The sequence below is a fragment of the Oryctolagus cuniculus genome, chromosome 2 (genome assembly GCF_051225735.1).
Source record: "Oryctolagus cuniculus isolate XC-2025 breed Fujian yellow rabbit chromosome 2, ASM5122573v1, whole genome shotgun sequence".
In the NCBI taxonomy this organism is placed as follows: domain Eukaryota; kingdom Metazoa; phylum Chordata; class Mammalia; order Lagomorpha; family Leporidae; genus Oryctolagus; species Oryctolagus cuniculus.
In genome coordinates, this window is record NC_142868.1 from 174,747,477 (window position 1) to 174,767,832 (window position 20,356).

General features: G+C 41.4%; 1 protein-coding gene across 17 annotated transcripts in view; it reads right to left on the bottom strand.

Moving 5' to 3' along the window:
• The window catches only part of LTBP1 (latent transforming growth factor beta binding protein 1), a 446,285-nt gene that overhangs the window by 70,196 nt on the left and 355,733 nt on the right, over positions 1-20,356 (bottom strand). For all 17 annotated transcript variants that reach the window (XM_051843010.3, XM_008254559.5, XM_089326552.1 and 14 more), the window contains 3 exons: positions 19,170-19,292; positions 11,416-11,538; positions 7,140-7,265 (listed from right to left, as the gene is read on the bottom strand). In XM_051843010.3, the coding sequence (XP_051698970.3) occupies positions 7,140-7,265; positions 11,416-11,538; positions 19,170-19,292 (372 nt within the window). The remainder of the gene's footprint in view (positions 1-7,139; positions 7,266-11,415; positions 11,539-19,169; positions 19,293-20,356) is intronic.

Genomic DNA, 20,356 nt, shown 5'->3' on the forward strand with positions numbered 1-20,356 from the left:
AACCTCAGATTCATCCTTTTGACACTCAAGCCCCAGAGGCAACATATGATCAGCCAAAAAAAATTCTCATTTTTTTCACTCTTCTGACTTTTCATTTTCTATATTCAGACAGAAGGCCAAGAAAGATCAGTTATGAAACCACAGGAAATACACAGTGTACCTCTAGAAATAACAGCTGCAGCACTTGAGTGCAAACAGGCATCAGCACTGGCCATCAGTTTACAAGCAACTGATAAATGAAACTTTTCAAAACTCAAAATGTTTCCTAATAGTTCAGGATGAGCTACAGACCACACCTTCTTCCTCCCATTCATTAACCAAATAGTCACTGCGCCCTAAGTAATCACTGCCACTGACATCCAGAACTGTGCACAACACAGCAAACACTCCTTACTTCACTGGCCTCAGAGTTTAGCAGTAGAGTCTGATCCTGAACAATAAATAAGACAGAGAAACAGAACATGGTAAAGATGGAGGGAGGGAGGAAAGCCAAAGAGGGAAAAGGAAGTGAAGGAATTCATTTGTTAGCAGGAGAGTGGACAAGGTGGTGAGAATACAGCCCCCTGGAGAAGCAGCATCTGTCTAGCGACCTACAGGGGGTAAGAGGTGACAATCCCTGCACTTTTTAGTAGTATAATACAGTTCCTCATTTTACATTAACTACTGTCCCAAGCACACCAGTTAACACCTAGCCTCCATAGTTTACTGTAAAGATAAAATGATAAAATGGGTACAATACACTTAGCATAATGCATGGCTCATAGAACTCAGAGAACACGACTGATTACTATGCTACTATTGCTTCCAAAAAGCCCTGAAATCAGACATAGGAAGTGTCTCTGGTGCACCCACATGGAAGCCCAAGACAATACCTTAATACTCTCTCAGATGTCTAAAAGCCACTGTTTCTGGAATGGATAAGAAACACTATAAAGTATTTAAACAAAATATTAAAATAAGTAAAACAGCCTTCCATGACCTAGTACAAATTTGAGTTGTCTATGTCATGAAAAGACTCAGCAACATAGATGCAGGCAGACAGGGCCCAGGGTGTGCCTGGGTATCAGCACAAGGTGTGCGGGGCCAGCTCGCCTATTCAAACACTTCACCTTCTGGATGCAACCCAAGAGTTTACTTCTCCTTCTCTGAACAGATGATTTTCCATAACTCTGGGGTCTTAAAGGGTCAGCCACGATAAAAAGGCTTAGGAAGTACACTTGAATTTTTCTGCTTCGATTATGAATTTCTTTATACAAATGTTGATATACGGAAGACAATCAAGCAATGCATGGAAAATCTGTATTCTGGGTCCAAAAGGAACTTATTCCAGCAAAATTTCCTCAGCTCTCTCCCTAATGATTTAAACAGCCATTTCACTCCCTTCTGCAGAAGTGCATTCCCGGGAAGAGTGTGAACAGTAGCCTTTAGAGCTGGAAGCCACTTCCTTTCCTTACCTGGAATGTCGCATTGATACCCCCACTACTCCGCCTTCCTTTTTAAAAACACATTGGAGAGAATGGAATCTTGTGGTTAAATCCTACCCCCCCCCCCCCGCCTTTTTTTTTTAGACAAGAAACACTCAAGTCTTATTCTTGGTTTTTTTTTCTTTTCAGATTCAGACCCTTAAATGACCAAAAACCTAAAAAAAATCTTGGGGCCAAGCAGCCAGATGTGATATATTATTGTGTCAGGGTACTTCAGCGTCCCACTTGGCTAAATCATTTTCAAAACTATTTCCTCTTTGGTGATAGAAAGTTCTATCTCCATACCACAAAGCCACCGATTGCCTTGGAGTGCTGTCCACAATGGTTTTACGCTTTTATTCTACACTATCCGTAGAAAACAGACCCAAATGTCAGAAAACAAACCACACTTGCTCCCAATTTGCTATTTCTTTGATTTGGCAAAGTTGCCTTTACGGGGTTTTCTGGTTCTCAATTAACACAAAATTAGCCCAAGAGTTTGAATGCACCTTCTTTGGGGGTACTGATACTAGTGCTTTCAGTAAACTTAAAGAGTCTGGCCATCATTACCAGTAACATCTGTTATGTTTTCCCTTTCAGATGAATGTGTTAGCAAGGACAGGTTTATAGTAAATACCTTAAAAAGGTTACAGGATTAGAGGCTTTCTAGTTGTTTAACAGCAGGACCTTATTTCTCTGAATACTTTGGGAAAAGTCCTGTAGGGGTCAGGAGTGTGGCTTGATGATACACCAAGTTCCTCTCCAATCCTACAGTCCTTCAGTTTTGTGATCAATATTAGATTTGTTCTGGAAACTAGGCACAGCAGTTGCTGATCACACACTCAGTCCAGGGTATTATTTTGAGAAATGAGAAAACACAACACTGTCATCATCCAGGGAAGGAGAAACACAGAATTAAAATGAAAGGTTTTCATTTTTTTCTCCCAATGAAAACTAAGTAATCCAGAAATGTTTTTTAAATAGATTGGGTATTTCAGAACAGTTTTAGATTTACAGCCAAATTATACAGAGTTCCCATATACTCCCTACTCCCAGCCTATCCTACTATCAATACCCACACCCAAATGGGACATTTGTTCTAATCAGTGGATCCATGTTGATGCATCATTATCAACCAAAGCCCACGGTTTACACTGGGGTCCTCTCTGGGTGGTGTAGTCTATCTGATCTTTTTACTCCTCTCTAAGTACAACAGAATCCACGTCAGCAGTGGCAAAGGGCTGTCCGCTGCCTTTTCATGGCCCCAGTCTATTTACTGATGAGTCTTTATCATTTTGCCAGTAGAAGACCAGCCTGAATCTGAGAGGCACTTAATAGGGCTTCATTTTTCACTTTGACACAACATTTGTCATTTAATTTCTTTTACAAACCCACCAACAGAGGAAAGAAAGCCAACTCTGACCGGCCCTGGAGAATACCAGCTCCCTACTTGTTGCTCAAGCACCCAATCCCCTTTCCTCTGCTCTACTTTTTCTTCTTTGCATAGAGTTCATTATTCTCTAAGACGGTGATGTTGGCCATGGTTTGGAGGCCCTAATGGGATGTGACTAGCCAAGCATGGCCAGCAATGGAGGAAAAGGTACTGGGCTCTGTAAGCCACTGGTGCCCCATCTGTGACACTGGGCCCTTGCTGAGTCTCTGTAGGACAAACACAGCCATTCTGCCCTGTGAATAAGACATCCAGCACAGTGAGGTCTAGAGATGTGTGATGGCCCCAGCTCTCCTGTGTCCTCCAAGCTCTCACTCAGCCTGGTCACACAACTGGGAGAGCACAGTTGCTCCTGATCAGGATAAGTATGGAAAGAGGCATGGGACAGAAGCGACACAAAGTCAGAGACCAAGAGCCATCTGCCTATGGCGTGGTGATTCTTTGGAAATGAAGGTCACATACGTCCCGATTCATCTCCCATTCATCTCTCAGGTTCTGTTGCTCTCAAAAAAACTGAACTCTCAGTCTGCTTATAAACGTGGGAACAAGCGTTTTTCACGCAAACTAAAATTCCACAATAAAAAACCCACAAAAATGTGAAACTTCTGAAATAAGTGGCAAGGTAACATGGGATAGAAAACAATGAGCTCAGCAAAAAAAAGTAAAAAGTACATATCCTTTACTTTATGAGATAAAGGATCTGGCTAGGGGGTGAGAAGTGGTGGTAGGAGATGGACTACAAGTGAGGTGAAGGGCGTATAAAGGGGCAAGTCAACCCGAAACATCCTTATTTCCTGCAATTTTCTGATACCCAAGACTGGAATTTGAGCAAAATAACATGTGTATCTTATGATTCCCCACGTGTCACACATTGCACATATTTGTATCTACGAACTCTAACCCCATTCCTTAAATTAATCACACAATATATCCTACAATACCATGATCAAGTTTCCCTCATCTGAAATGCTGGGACTAGAGTCTTTCAGATTTTGGGATTTTAAAGATCTACCATTATTTGTGTAGGCTTTACTGCTTTGAGCACTCCCCAATCAAAAATCTAAAACTCAAAATGTTACAATTTTGTTTGCACTTCAATAGCATTTATACAGTCACAGTAATATAAACACAGAATGATGACTTTTAGCAAGAATGTTGAAATCTTTACTTAATGTATGCTAAACTGATCTTCTGTAGAGAATCGAAAATGAATCTTGATGTGAATGGAAGGGGAGAGGGAGTGGGAAAGGGGAGGGTTGCAGGTGGGAGGGATGTTATGGGGGGGGGGAAGCCATTGTAATCCATAAGCTGTACTTTGGAAATTTATATTCATTAAATAAAAGTTAATAAATAAATAACAAAAACAAAAAAAAGAATTATGACATACAAATTGAGAAAAGTTAAGTGTATGGTCTAACAGGTTCTAATAAAAGAGTTAAACCTTATCATATGGGACCTGTTGTGACGTCTCATTTTTGACTCCTGACACTGGCAAATTTGTCTTACATGTCTTGTCACTCAAGAAATCTGGTATTTGGAGCCTTTTAGATTTTGGAGTTTTGGATTAGCGATGCTCAACCTGCACTTACTTATTTATCCCTGATTCCCCTTCTGGGGTGTAGGTTCTGTGTGAGTAAGATCTGTGTGTGTCTTGTCCTCAACACAGTGCCTGTCACCAATACTGTTTAGCTCAGTAAATATTTGCTAAGTGAATTAATAAATGATAAATAGCTTCTCACCCTCCACCTACTCCCCACCCCACTTGAACTCTGAATAACACTCTTTATCCCATGTAAAAAAACCAAGGACTTTCTCTTCCAGCTCCCAGGTGTGTGCTCCCAGAGTACCATACACAAGTAAGGGAAAGGGGAAATACAGTGGTGCCACTGATATTTCAACAGCACCTGCCACACTAGTTAAGATAAGTCATGTTTACACAGTTTGCCTCTTCACTGTGGTTCAATAACTACAACCAGATGCTGACAACTGTCCATGCCGTGGGAACTCAGGGCAGGACCCTCCTTCTTCCAGCTCTGATGGGTCCATTTAGCCCTGTTCTCACCCTAGCATCAACATGGCTTCAGCTGCTTTAACCAGAAGTTCAGAAATAAGTTGATGAGCGGGCATGAGGTAAGAGCATCAGCCACTTTTGAGTGTTAATTCAAACACTATGCATATCAACTCCATTGCTAAATCCCAGTCATATGAGCTGGCTTTGTCCTACACCACAGCCAGGGGTGGAATCGGGACATAGCACTATTGCCATAAGTTTTAGACTAAGTCCAACAAAAGAAAATTTGGACCAAATTAGTGTATTGGACTAAGCCCATAAAAAATGAATCTTTTGCAGAACTTATTCTAGAAAGAGAATAACATGCCTAACAATTAGGGAGATTTCTAGTTATTTTACCATTTATCAGCATAACATTCTGAATTACCTATTTTATTACTTGTAAAATTGTCCAGTTTCTGAAGTATGAAACTATGCACCTAGTGTCAAATAAAGTACGCTCAATGAGCACAGTAATTTACAAAGCACAGGACGTTTTTCTAAAAACACATTTTAAAATTCAAGTATTTTCCAAGTAAATGACCAACAAAATTAGAGCTGCAATTAAATTGGAGTGATTACATAACCTGCGAGTAGTGTTTTAAAAGGTACAGAATTAAGAAAACTTAGTAAGTACAAAAGACACCATAAACGTGAATATATTCCATATTTGGTAAAACCTTCTGATGAGTGAGCACCTGAGCGGACTTAAGTTTTCCTGATTGTAGGTCTGCATAGCACAACCATTAGCAGCCATAACTCGGACCACTTCTCGGTGAAAAAAATCTTTCCCACTCAAGGTGCAGAGCTGTTTAGAGCTAACAGAAGAAGCAAATGTGCATCTCTCTGGAATGCCAGGGTTCTGCAGATCTGTTGCATGGGTGCCTCACATGTCCTAGCACCCTCTCCCTGAACTGGGGAACGGCGTAATCTCTCCAGAAGATGCATGTGTTCACAGAGTGTCTCTTCCAAATGTGCTAGTCTGAGAGCTCTAAATAGTAAACTTAATGTAAAACTTGAACCACTGAAGCATGGATTCCTTGTAAATCTCTCATCGCCCACATTATTATGATGCTTTCCTCTACTTCCCAACTTCTGATCCCTTCCAAACCCCTCAATCTGTTTGTTCAAACTCCACCCTATGCTATCTCTCTTTTACTTGAAGCCAAATCTGGCGTCCATGTTTTGTCTTCTCAGCATGAGAGCAATTTCAACAATCCCCTGCTTTTTATAAGATCAGTTTCTTCCTCCCAATGTAATAATTAGTTGCAGATGAACCTGGTCACTGGTCTTCGGCATGGTTCCAGTGTGGTACTAGCAAGGACAACAGGCGCTTCCTGGTGCGCTATTTTTCAGACTGGAGAATGTGGGGACTAGCACAGGCCCAGAAGGGAACTTTTACATTTTACATACTTTAAAATAGAGCTGGGTTTCAATCACGCATATTCTCAAAGAGAGAAAGGAAATTATAATGTTAGGAATAGTCTGTTTACTTTTAAAAAGGTTCAGATGAATCATTCCTCTATTTATCAGACTATTTAGGTCAACAGGACCATAAACTCCATGAAAATAACCTGGGCTATAACCCTGCAAACACGCAAACTTACAAAAATTACAAACAGGAAACTTTCAATTGGAGTACCTTAACATCTTCCAACTCAGTAAGCTTACAGGGGTTACAAGTCACCCATGGGTAAAAAAAAAATACAAAATACATTAGCTTAGAGATAAGGATATTAGAGGAATGATTCCAGAAAACCTCTGTTCACAATGGTACAGAGAAATCAAGCAAGGTGCTACGTTTTATGAATACAATGATCAAGATGCTCTACTGAAGCAGAAGCCAAACAGGTAGGGCTCAAACAGAGAAACTGACCGTTTCCTTCAAGTCTCCCACATGCACCAACTAAAATCTTCAGTCCCTTGTTGCCAATTCATTCATTCAAAACCAGCAGTGGAATCATGCGTATTTTCCCCATCATAACCATAGACTGTCTGATTCATAAACCCCAGCCACCCGTGAGTTTTCAGGAGTGATTCACCTTGATGCACACATGGTGGGTGGCCTCTAATTCTGAGTAGCTCCTAGCATCTTAGTCAGTCTTCGCTGTTCAGTAGAAAAATATCTCCTCCCTACTTGATCACATAACAGATGGTTTCTTAGGGTTTATCTTACCTTCGCAGGTGCGGCCGTCGGCAGAGATGGAGAAGCCCTGTTCGCAGACACAATGAAAAGAGCCGTCTGTGTTTAGACACTCCCCCTGGGGACCACAGAGCCCTGGCTGTTCACATTCATTAATATCTGGAAATCAAAACACAATGTCAAGTAGTTGAAAGAAATCTTTTGTTTTTACACAATATCAGACATACAGCAAGGGAAATCTTTTACAGGACGGCAGATACTTCCTTGGTAGTGCAGCTCTCACTTGTCCATATACAGGCCACAGGACAGCTGAACTGTCACGAGAGAGAAACTAGTCAGGCTGACTCATAAGATAGCCAATGTCCAAGCATTTTTGGTCTACAAAGATATGAACTTCATGGGTTCAACCCAAAGTTGTTCTTCTAATAGACATATTAGAGGCTGGGGGATCACTCCAAATAGAACAACTTTGAAGACTATTCTGCGTATGGAGAATGCTCTGTCCTCATCCATTACCAAGCATGCAGCTCTGCTACAGCCTTTAGCAGCTGGTGTCCTCGCCTATTCATCCTGAGGATGTGGACTTCCTAAGGGCAGAACTGCACACATCTTACGTATAGTACTTGGCTCATAAATAGAATTTCATAAATGTCTGTTGAATGTATAAATGAAGTCTCCAATCTATATTTTGTTGGAGATGATGAATTAAAAGAAACAGAAGGCACTTTAGACCACAGAAGCTATTATTCGTATGCTTTGTGATGATAAAATTAGTTAAACAGGGCAAAGCTCCTACCGTACTGCATAACACAAAACTAAGGTCAAGGAGTGGTAGCTTCTACTATGAAGACTCATGAGCAGATCAGGCCGCAAACTTGTGTTGACTATCTTACGCTCCGCTGGTCCCCAACTTGAGTAACTATGCTTCCCCCTGGCCAGGGCCATAAGGCATTCCCAAACACATGGAGCAGTCGATGCTAAGTGAAACCTTTCCAACCAGTTCTAACTATATGGGCTAATGGTGCTCCAGATGCCAACATAAGGAACCTGGGGGATGTTCCACCTATTCTCAGTGGTATTGATACACGCAACTACTCATTTGCACCGTGTTTTAATCGTTTTTACTCATTTGTGTCCCTCATTTACACGACTGCTCCTATGAGAACTGCATATTTTAATTTTGTTTTTCCTAATCCCTAGTACTATGCAAAAATAGAGTCATGAATGTTAGCACTCTACAAAATTTCTCATTCATGTTCATTCTGTACAAGCTGAAAAGTAATCGGTTAAGGTTGTCTTAGCTGAAAGGGGTCATAAAAGCAATCACTTGTCCTCGGTGTCATCCAAGTGGTAGTTCCACTAAGGTCATTTTCCTATCATTCTGAAGTCTCTAGTCCCTCCTTTATCTTATTGAAGAGCTCCTCAATATGTCTTATTAGAAGTCCAACTTTAAGTCAATTACAAAAGATTTCTTTTTTAATCTTTTTAAAAATTTTATTTATGTTATACAAGTTTCACGTATTTCATATATACCGATTTAGGAACATAGTGATATTTCTCCCCCAAAAGCTTTCTTAATTTTTGCTAAAAGCAAGATGAATAGGATAGGGGACCTTGCTATCATGAAGCTCACAACATAACAGGGAAGGAAGAACCCATGTGAATGACTGCAAGACGTACTGGGAAAAGGGGGAAAGGTAGATGACCAGTGCTTCCCAGTGTCTTGTAGAAGATGCTTAGCCACCAACCCTGTGGGTTTCCTCAATGAAGTAACCCTGTCTGTGCAGCCAGGGTCTCCTGGGGCTCTTCCTTTCACCCTGCTGATTCCATAGTGCAATGGAAATTCTGGCAACTAATGGGTTTTCTACCTCTCTCTATTAATTTTGAGCTCTTTACTCTTCCATCTGCCATGTGATTCAGACTTTTTGACCTATCACTGAACTAAAAATTAGAAAATATGAGTAATTCCTGCTTGGTTTCTTAACAGTTTTCCCACTCTTGTTATTGTCACTAATTTTCAGATATTTCAAGGAAGAGCAGTGAAGCATTTTCTAGTTGTTAATTTTTCAATATTGTTTTACTCCATTAAATTATCCACTTTCGTTATGCAATCTCTGATATCTATGTTTGTTCCCTATCTATTGATAATACCTTAGATTGGTTATCTTTTTTAAATCCTGACTTCCTCTCATTTTTCCCTTTCATTCTTCCTTGCAACCTGATGCTCAGAGTTATTTCTATCTGGGCAACAAAGTTCCACCGGCCTGGGGATCAAGCCCAAGATCCTATCCATCCAGTCAAGCCCTAGCAGCTCCCCAGGACCTCCTTACTTAATCGGGTGCCTCAACGTGGCACACCGAAAGCTACCTGCTTTGCAGCTCTGCACAGGCAATAATGTGCACCAAGTTCTTGCTTCAAAAGAAGTCACTGATTAACAAATAATTGTCTAAAAAGTCTGATGACAGGAACTGAAGACAAATTCCCAGACTTTTTTCCAGGAAACTGCTAAGAAAGAACAACATGAATATCTGGAACTAGAGAAACATATGCATTCAATTTGGATTGTACTTATTGAGGCATTTCTGAAATATGCTGCTAGTAACTCAGAGCGGAGAGCCAGACTATATTTAAGTTGGGTTTCTTTCTTGGGTCCGAGATTCCACAGAAATTCACAATTTGGCATGTGTAAGTCAAAACGTGAAACTGCAGTGTGTTCTGAATCTCCAATGTATCCCGCCACATTCCTGAAGAGATTATTAACAAGAAATTTCCATGGTGTCTGTGTATCATCATTAGTTTTGTGGGACGAAGAGAATCCCAAGTATGAGAACGCTCTGCTGAGTATGGAACTATTCTCAGAACAGTAGGTAAGGTTTAGAGTGTATGTCTGTTACACACTCTTATTTCACATCTGTCCCATGGATGTTAGCATGCCAGTAACTACATTTTCATCATGAAAACAAATTCTGAAGTCTACACCTATGCAGATTTGAGAGAGAGTGAAAAACCACAAAGCTGGCCCCAGGGGCAGGGCAAAGAGGAAAACCAAAGTCGAGTGAGCACATAGGCCATTATAAGCAACCTCCCATAGACGCAGGCAGATAATAGGACTGATAAACTTTTCTTCTTCATACAGTCCTAAGAACTGTTTATTTAGAGTTACATTTTTTATCTGGACTTATATTTTTGGATTTACATGTTTTAGAAAGGCATATTAATTTATCCTGGAACACAGGAATAAATGTGACAGAGAATGAAGTCAACAATGATTGCTAATCAATAAAACTCCATATATTTGGAGCAGTCACTTGTAGTTGAGAGTTGATATCAAACCACAGACACTGAAATGAATATATGGCGATTAATAAATCAGATGAGCAAATTAGTTTTGTGTGATTTAACTTGAAGTTACATGATAAATTTGCAATATGAAATCCTGGTGCATTTATACTAAGACTTGGTCTTGCTATTTGGCTAAAAAAATTGTGACAAGAGAGGAATTAGAAACAAAAACATTGTTTTTAAGCCAAAAAGCTGATAATAAAAATAGGATTCAAGTGTTTTGTTTATTTTGTTTTTTTCATCTCTTGGCATTTTTATATTCTCATAAATCAAGGTTCATTTTGTTAAAATGTAAAAGTCTCCAAATGGAAATATTCTGAAATAAATTTATATTTCAAATGTTCCTTTTATACTGCATTAAATACAAGCACATTCCGTCTCTGCACTGGAAAATTTAAATTCACAATATTGCATCCTGTTGGCAAATAGATGATATTAAATGAGGGACACAGCAAGACATTTTAATCTTGGGATCACTAAGGGAGTTAATTTTAAAAGATCTTGAGGAAAAGGCCTGTGTCTTTTCCATCTTTAAGATACGACTTAGGTATGGGCAGTAGTATAGACACTGGGAACAACATTATTTGAGTACCACATATTAGAGAGCAGACGCCATTTCATCCTACAACAATACTGCCATTTGGCACACCTGAACGGAGATATAAATTATGGCAATGAAGAACAACAATGCCATACATGCTTAGCAGCAAGAAATCCCACAGCCTTTTATTTTTTTGTCCTTTGAGATACACTACACAGTTCCATAACAGCAGAGGAGCAGTAAGAAAAAAAGATTTATATCCAAGTACCAGCAATAGATAGATACAAAGATAAGTGTATGTATTTTCAATGGAAAAAAGCAGGCATGGAGTTGGTATACCTGATTAATACAGGAAGACTTGTGAGGCAGTCAGGAAGAGCCAAGAGAGGGAGAAGTGGAGGGCTAGGGAGGTGGAGAGAAAAGTACCTTGACAGCCCTTGTTGTCATTTAGCTGGAATCCCTCTGGGCAAGTACAGTCATACGACCCTTCAGTATTAATGCAGTCTCCACCCTGGCAAACACTTCTATCCTCCAAGCATTCGTTGATATCTACAAACCAATTAAAATATAACAGATGAAATAAACAGCATGAAAGAAAACTAGACTTTTGTTTCATATCTTTATACACAAACACCATATAAATGTACCTACTACTGTTAAGAATAAGATTTTCAATGGATGAAAGTTTTTAAATTTTAGGGTTTTTTAAATGAGAGATTTTGAAAGGATTTGAGCTTTGCACAACAAAAAGACATTTCAAATACCAAATGGAACTGGAGAAGAAAAGTCAAAATTCTGTAGTAACAACCAATAATTTACTTGATTACATTCTTGGTAATAGAAAACAAACATTTTTAAAATATCTACTGTTGGAGCAGGTGTCTGGCACAGCACTTAAGATGCTGCTTGGGATGTCCATTTCCCACACTGGAGTGCTGGGGTTCAAGTCCAGTTCTACTTCCAATTCTCGCTAATGTGCAACCTAGGAGGCAGCAGAGAAAGGCTCCAGTACTTAGGTCCCCAGCACCCATATGGGTGATCTGTGTTGAGTTTTGAGCTCCTGGCTTAACCTGGCCAAGTCCTGGATGTTGTGGGCATTTGGGGAATGAACCAGTGAATGGATTCTCTCTCTTTCTCTCTCTCAAATGAAAATAAATATGTGAGAGAGACCCCAGTGGAAAGAAGGGGCCATCAAAGAAGGATGTACTTTTCTCTGAAGGGAGGTGACAATTTCCACTTTGCTAATGGCCCTGTCTGAATACTGACAGAGTGTGTGGACTCAAAAGGCTTCCGCAGACTTGGCAGCTCATGTCAAGAGCTTCGGCTGATCATCGATGTCATATATGAGTGTTAATTATTAAATCAACAACAGGAGTCACTGTGTACTTACTCCTCTGTCCTTAATGAGTTGTACTATGAGAATTAACTGTTAAACTTGTCCTCAAACAGTACTCTCTACCTTGTATATGTGTGTAGATGCAAACTGTTGAAATCCTTACTTAGTATAGAGTTGGTTCTCTGTATATAAAGGTAATTAAAAACAAATCTTAATGAAGAATGGAATGGGAGAGAGAGGAGGAGGTGGGACAGGAGTGGGGGGGAGGGTGGGTATGGGGGAAAGAACCACAATATTCCTAAAGTTGTACCTATGAAATTTGTATTCATTAAATAAAAGCTTTCTTAAAAAAATACCTATTGCTAAGTATATTTTCAGAATACTTAACATATTTTGATTCATAAATAATAGCCTGCATTATGCAATGTAAGAAAAATTTAAACATATTTAGCATGGTCTCTGTCCCCAAAGTAAAATACTTTTTCAAAAAACAAACAGGCGGCTGGTGCCACGGTGTAGTGGGTAAAGCCGCCATCTGCAGTGCATCCCATATGGGCGCTGGTTGGAGCCCCAGCTGCTCCACTTCTGATTCAGCTCTCTGCTATGGCCTGGGAAAGCAGTAGAACATGGGCCAAGTCCTTGGGCCCCTGCGCCCATGTGGGAGACCCAGAAGAAGCTCCTGGCTCCTGGCTTCAGATCGGTGCAGCTCGGCCATTGCAGCCATCTGGGGAGTGAACCAGCGGATGAAAGACATTCTCTCTCTTCCTCTGCATCTCTGCAACTCTGCTTTTCAAATAAATAGATAAATCTTAAAAAAAAAAAAAAGACCAAAAAACCTGGGATGGCCATTTGGGCTAGTGGTTAAGACACCCACATTCCACATCAGCCAGCGTGCCTGTTTTCAATTCCCAGCTTCTGCTCCACACCCCCTCTTCCTGCTAATGTTGATCCTGGGCAGAAGTGCTGATGGTTCAAGTGTGTGGGTTCCTGCCCCTCACACGGGAGACCTGGATTGGGTTCCTGGCCCCTGGCTGTGGCTCCAGCCAGGGCCACTGTGGCCATTAGGGAGGTAAGCCAGAGAAAGGGAACTCCTTGTCTCTTTTTCTCTGCTCTCAAATAAAAAAAGTGCATTACATTAGTATTTTTTAAAAAACAATACTAAATTGCCTTATAAGTCCAAAATAATTTAATGTAAGAATTATCAAAAAATACAGTTATTTGGAAAATAACAGTAGAAACTTCAAAGAAGTCAAATGAATTTAAAAACAAGACTCCATATAACAGAAGGAATCCACTTGGAGTGAATAACAGGGTAGAAAATGGGTGAAGGGAAGGAAGACAGACTCCTAGAGGAATGGGGAAACGGCCGATAAAACCCTGCTTGAAGTCACTTACTTCACAGCTACCACAACAGGTTTAATGTTGCCTAGATTCTCAAAAATGTAAATATTTATAGCATATGTGCAACTAGAAATGGTTTACGTAACCAATAATGAGTTCTGACTGTGAGCATGTGAGACAATTAATGACCCGCTCGCCGCACGAACACTGGGCAGATCTTTCTCCAGGGCTGTTTATGACCACATTTATTCCTAGTCAGAGCTCATTATTTCTAACACACTCCATGAGTCCCTCTTCTGTCGTGTCTGTGCAGGATTTAAATTATTAGCACTGAGCAAAGCAAAGGAACAAAACCTTCTTTGTTTTCTGAGAATCTTGGCATTTTATGGCATTTCTTGCAAATAATTATAATCACTGCTAAACTACAAGAGCGGCTTCAGGAAGAAGTGAACATGGAGACTGTTGTGGTCTCATCATCGTCGCCGTTGTCTGGTTCAAGCACGGCGACACTGAATTTTTCTCATAGAAGCCAATCAACCAATCAACCTGTGAGTGGCTTCTGTACTACTCAAAGGGCAAACAAAACAGAAATAAGTGAGTGCCTTATCATGTCATTCTATCAAAATAAAGACAGCTTATTATGAGTGGCAATCCAGATTTCAAATGTTTCTGAATACTAATCATAAATCACAGCTGATGTGACTTTGACTCAACCAAAACAGGCTGTCAGTGCTTCTTTCGTGTGTTCAACTTTTCTGAAGCACAATTACACACAACAAATGTGCCTATTTTAAGAATCTGGTCCAATGAGCTGTAACCGATGTGGACACATCCTTGTAATCACCACACACCGAGGTCTAGGTATTTATTTGCACACCCCAACAAGTTCCCTTTGCCCCTTCTGCGTTTGGCTTCTTCCGCTCAGCATCACATCTTTGAGAGGCATCCAGACTGTATCATTAGTTCTCTCCTTTTAGTACTGAGTAGTATTCCGTTGTATGAATACACCACAATTTGTTTATCCAATTTCCTTTCAATGAGCATTTGGGTTATTTCCATTTTGGGCTATAATGAATAAAGTTTCTAAAAACATTCACATGGAAGTGTCTGTGTTAACACATACTTTCATTTTCCTCGAGTAAGCATCAAAGAATAGAATGGCTGGCTCATACAGGACGATGTTTAATTTCTGACAAACTTGTCTAAAGTGGCTCACTATTTTACATTCCCACTGGCAGTGTACAAGAGCCTCAACTATTCCATATTTATTTCATTAACTCTGTAACTAGCCTAATGGGTAAATATTAAGGGACTTCTTTTTAGGTTAGGCTCTCTTTTGCTCCACAGAAATGGAGATAAAAAAGTGAAAAGGGGTATACTCACTTATTGGCATCCTATCAAAAACTTCAACTCAAAAAACTATCAAGGAGCATGACAAAAATGAGTGTCAACAACAAGAGAAATACCCAATAACCTAGCATAATGGAAACATGGTCATCTCCATTCACATTACTTTCATTTCATTTTCGTCCATTTTCCAAAATGCAACAGTAATTATCAGAGGGAAACAGCATTATTTTAAGTGTGGATTTGTCAAGTATAATTTAAATTTTTTTCCTAAGATCTTTTTCTTAGGTTGAACATTGAAAGCCCAAAATGGATCATTCAACCCTACCATCTAGGCTGGTGTGAAGAAAGGTTCCTACTAGGAGTTGAGGAACAGGCTAGAGGGAAACCAACAGTGAATCCTGGTTTCCTCTCTATGAAGACTAAGCCTTACAAGCTCACCAGTAATCCCCACCTTGCTAAATCCTACAGTCAACTGTTGGTTCTCCTCTGACATTGCAATAATGTTCAGTCATCCCTATTATTTTCTTCTCTTGGATTCTGGCTTTCTTCCTTTTTTTTTTTTTTTTTTGACAGGCAGAGTGGACAGTGAGAGAGAGAGACAGAGAGAAAGGTCTTCCTTTGCCATTGGTTCACCCTCCAATGGCCGCCGCGGCCGGCGCGCTGCGGCCGGCGCACCGCGCTGATCCGATGGCAGGAGCCAGGAGCCAGGTGCTTTTCCTGGTCTCCCATGGGGTGCAGGGCCCAAGCACCTGGGCCATCCTCCACTGCACTCCCTGGCCACAGCAGAGAGCTGGCCTGGAAGAGGGGCAACCGGGACAGAATCCGGCGCCCCAACCGGGACTAGAACCCGGTGTGCTGGCGCCGCTAGGCAGAGGACTAGCCTAGTGAGCCGCGGCGCCGGCTGGCTTTCTTCCTTTTTTAACTGTCACTTTTTTCATCAATCTCCTCTGCTAGTTTCTATCCATTTTCTTGCAGCTAAGTGTTGCAGGGCCCAGGATTTCTTCTCTCTTCTAACTATATTAAATTTTTTTGGTGACCCCATCTCATTCTCTGGCTCTAAACACTGTCTATGCTGATGACATCCAGCCCAGAAGTCACCCCTGAATTCCAAATGCATAAGTTCAGCTGCCCTTTGGATATCTTCATTTGAACATGTATTTTAGGCATGCAAACTGAAAGTGCTCCTGTGGAGCTTCTAATCTCTACCACAAATCCTGCACTGGGGCCTGTGCACCTGCTATTCCTTTGAATGGAATGCTCTTCCCATAAATAATCAAATGTCATCATCTCAGGGAAGACTCTCCTTGCCTCCTCATTTAACATCACCCCCCTCTCTCAGCACGCCCCATATATCCCACTTTTTCTCCATAACGTTTATTGTCACTTAGCAAACTATATTTTTCTTAGCCATGTTGTTTGTTATGCCTCCCACTAGGATGTAAGCTGCGTGGGGGGCAGGAATGACTGTTTAGTTCCTTATTATACACCTTGTGCCTAGAGCAGTGACTGGTACAGATATGACCCTAAGTAAACAGATGTTGAAAGAATACAAGAATGAAACAAGGAATGACTTTGACTTGGAAAGGAGTCCCAGAAACAAGGCAACACTATCACTACTTCCCACTTTTTAAAGATCTTATCCACAAGGAAATGATCAAAGGCAAATGGCCACAGGTAGGCGGAGTGAGCAATGAGTTGCCTTGCTAGGCTTTGCAAGGGGCTTCCTGGGAAAAATCTCAGCAAGGGATTGGGGAAGGCTTAAGGTAGAAATGGAATTAATGACTGTGCCTGGAAGGGGAGTGAGGCAGGGGCAGAGCCTTTGAAGGCTCAGAGGTCCAAGACCTCCAAGAACCAGGACAACGGAGGCCACCCATGGTCACGGACAGAGTGGCTACTGTGTAGGCTGTGTAAGTCGCACACAGCCACGAGCACAGCATTTGGGATTCTGACTCTAGGAGGAGGCCAGCAAGGCTGCAGGATAATGCTGTAGGAAAACAAGGTCTCTGCCAGAGTTATTAGAGGAAAATGACACGTGTAAATATAAAAAGCCAACCAGAAAGAGGGCTCTTCCTCCCGCAGCTGTGAGAGGCATGTGAGCAGCCAGACTTGCTTCATTACAGCTCAGAACCACCAGGGAGGGGCAGAAGCAGCCCTAGTCAAGTACTAGCAGGCTGAAGTGCTAATATAGTTTCAAAGGAGCTCTGGATTAACTGGAGGGACTCCAGTCCTATTTATAACCCAGAACACTAGGGAAATTAGCTCTTTCAGAGAAGAGGGTCTCACTATACATGCCGGAAGCAGTTTTCTTATGGAACGTAATTGTATCCTATAAACATAGATGTTATAAATGAAGAACAAGTTGGCTGAAACGTTTTCATTGGCCTTTTCATGTAATGGATGTTTTTTTGAACGAAAACCTTGGACGTTTGTTAGGATGGCTTCCCAACAAGAGACAGCACGAAGAACAAGCATACCCACTAAAGGGCAAGGTCACCCAAGACCTGATCAATGCCCTGTTTACCCTCTTGGCTTGGCTGGAAATCGAGCAGAAGGGGGTCTGATGGTCAGTTCCGGTGTTCAGCTCCTAGGATGCACCTTGCCACCTCTTTTTTTTCCATGGCTGACTCCCCCAACACAACTGCCCCTTCTGTCTTGGAATGTCACTGTTTTGAGCATCCATATTTACCTTGTTAAATCATGTTACAGAGTGCCCCAAACATGAATTTCAGTTGTACTGTATTACATTGATCTATCACTTATTTGACCACTTGCCCATATTTCAATAGGGCATGGAGAACAACTTTTTATGTCATTAACCCTTTGAGGAACATTATCACAGTAGGGTAAAATCCTAGAAGTTGATTTACAGAGTCATTGATAATATAAAAAAGTCCAGACCTTTGAAACATAGTCCAAATTGCCCTGCAGAAGTGCTGGTTCATTTGATATTCCTAGGGCACAAGGGCACAGGCCTCCAGCCACTTTGGGACCTGACTGTGCCGAGTTCTCTGCGTAGACATGCAGGATGCTATGAACTACTCTAGATCCCCCCAACCACCTGGATTGCAAGTGAAAAAGGATTTGGTTCCATGGAAACGTGTGTTATAAACAAGCCCATGGAAGGCTCACCCACTTATTTTTTTAAATTTTTTTTGAAAGATTTTATTTGTCTATTTGACAGGTAGAGAGAGAGAGAGAAAGAGAGAGAGAGAAAGGTCTTCCTTCCGTTGGTTCACTCCCCAAACGGCCGCAACGGCCGGAGCTACGCCGATCCGAAGCCAGGAGCCAGGTGCTTCTCCTGGTCTCCCATGCAGGTGAAGGTGCCCAAGCACTTGGGCCATCCTCCACTGCTCTCCCAGGCCACAGCAGAGAGCTGGACTAGAAGAGGAACAACTGGGACTAGAACCGGCGCCCATATGGGATGCTAGCACCACAGGAGGAGGCTTAACCTAGTGTGCCACTTCTTTCAAAGTTGGGATTCACACTCTCAAAACTTGGACTCTGCACGTGGGGGCCTACCCCAACCACACCCATGTTTCTGGTTCATAAATAGACACCAAATGTAGCAACGTGGAAGGCAAAGTGATAAAAACAAATGTTGGGGGATCCTGATCACAAAGAAACATCACAAGTGACAGGTTGATGATAGCGGGAAGAGCATGCTGGGAGCAGACAGTCCCAGACTCTTACACAGCCCTGACCTCCAGAGAGGTGCTGAGCCATGGCAGGTAGCATAATAAGTTGGTGACACTGCACCATGCTAGATACATGGAACATCCTTGAGAAATATTGTACAAAAAGCTCAAAGTTTGGCTCTTAATCTTCTAATTATTCTGGAAAATCAATTTATATCTACTTATTTGGAACACTATAAAGTTGGTCCTGCATGACATACTTTGGAACTATGCAAATAAGATAAACCATCTATAACTGGCAACTTAACCCAGTCGTTTACTGCTTTCTTGAGCTGGCACAATTCTCAGAGACGGTTCTAAGCCTTCCTTTTCTACATCATTTGTATGACCCTGGGGAGAATGCTTCATGGGCTCCCAGTGTCCTCCTCAACAGTGAAGTCAAAGGGCTGAACTTAGGGCCAGAGGCTGAGATAGTGCCCAGATCTCCCTTTGATTGTGAAACTAGGCGCAGTTCTCACCTTCACAGTGGTCTCCAAGAGCAGATGCTCTGTAGCCCTGGTCACACACACACTGGAAAGAGCCCTCGGTGTTCCTGCACTGCCCATGAGTGCAGAGGTGATGGTGCTGGCATTCATTAATGTCTGTGAGCAAGAGAGCACAAAGAAATTAGAGCTGGGTGCCTCAAAAACAATTTCAGTCACTCATATGAAGGAGGTCTAGAAATGATCATGTTTATAATTCATTTGAAATCAGTATGTGACTTAAACTGGCATCTAGAAAAAGCCAGTAGTACCCCAGCAGGGAAACTCCAAGTGAACTTACAATTTTAAACAATGAGCTAGGAGGCGCAGGTGTTGTGGTATGGCGGGTTAAGCCACTGTCTGTGACACTGAAGTTCCCATATGAGCACTGGTTCATATCCCAGAGCTCTACTTCTCACCCAGCTCCTTGCTAATGTTTATGGGAAAGCAGCAGAAGATGGCTCAAGTGCTTGGGCCCCTGCACCCATGTGGGAGACTTGGAAGAAACTCCAGTTTCTAGGTTTTGGATCAGCCCAGCTCTGGCTGTTGGGGCCATTTGGGGAATGAACCAGCAGATCGAAGGCCTCTCTCTCCCCTCTCCCTCTGAGAGCATCTGGGGAGTAAATCAGCAGATGGAAGGTGTCTTGGTCTCTGTCTCTCTCTGTCTGTCTCTCTCTCTTCCTTATGCAACTTTACCTTTCAAATAAACAAAGCTTTTTTTAAAAATTAAGATTAAAAACTTTGAGAGGGACTCATAAAATCTAGAATAAAATGATCAGTTTATCCATTTAGTACTATCATTCCCCCCTTTCAGACTAACTACTGTCATGATATTCCACGTTCTAGGAAGGAATGATTGGGGAAGGTTATGATATTACTGTGGATGGATGCCTTTGTAATTGCCACCATATACTGTGGCTTTTATAACACTCTCAGGAGATTTCTTTTGCTCATTCATATTCAAAGTTTGTATGTAGACACAGATATGACGTTTTTCCTTATAATGGAACAATTGGTTTTATATGGTATGGATTCTGTTTTTAAACAAGAAATGACATTTTAAAAACTCTCAACATTTGGCTTGTCATGGGTGATATCATATGCTTATGCTCAGGAAGCATGTGCTTATTGGGAAGTGAATTATTTTTGAAGTTCAATGAGATATTATCTTAAAAAGTCTGGTG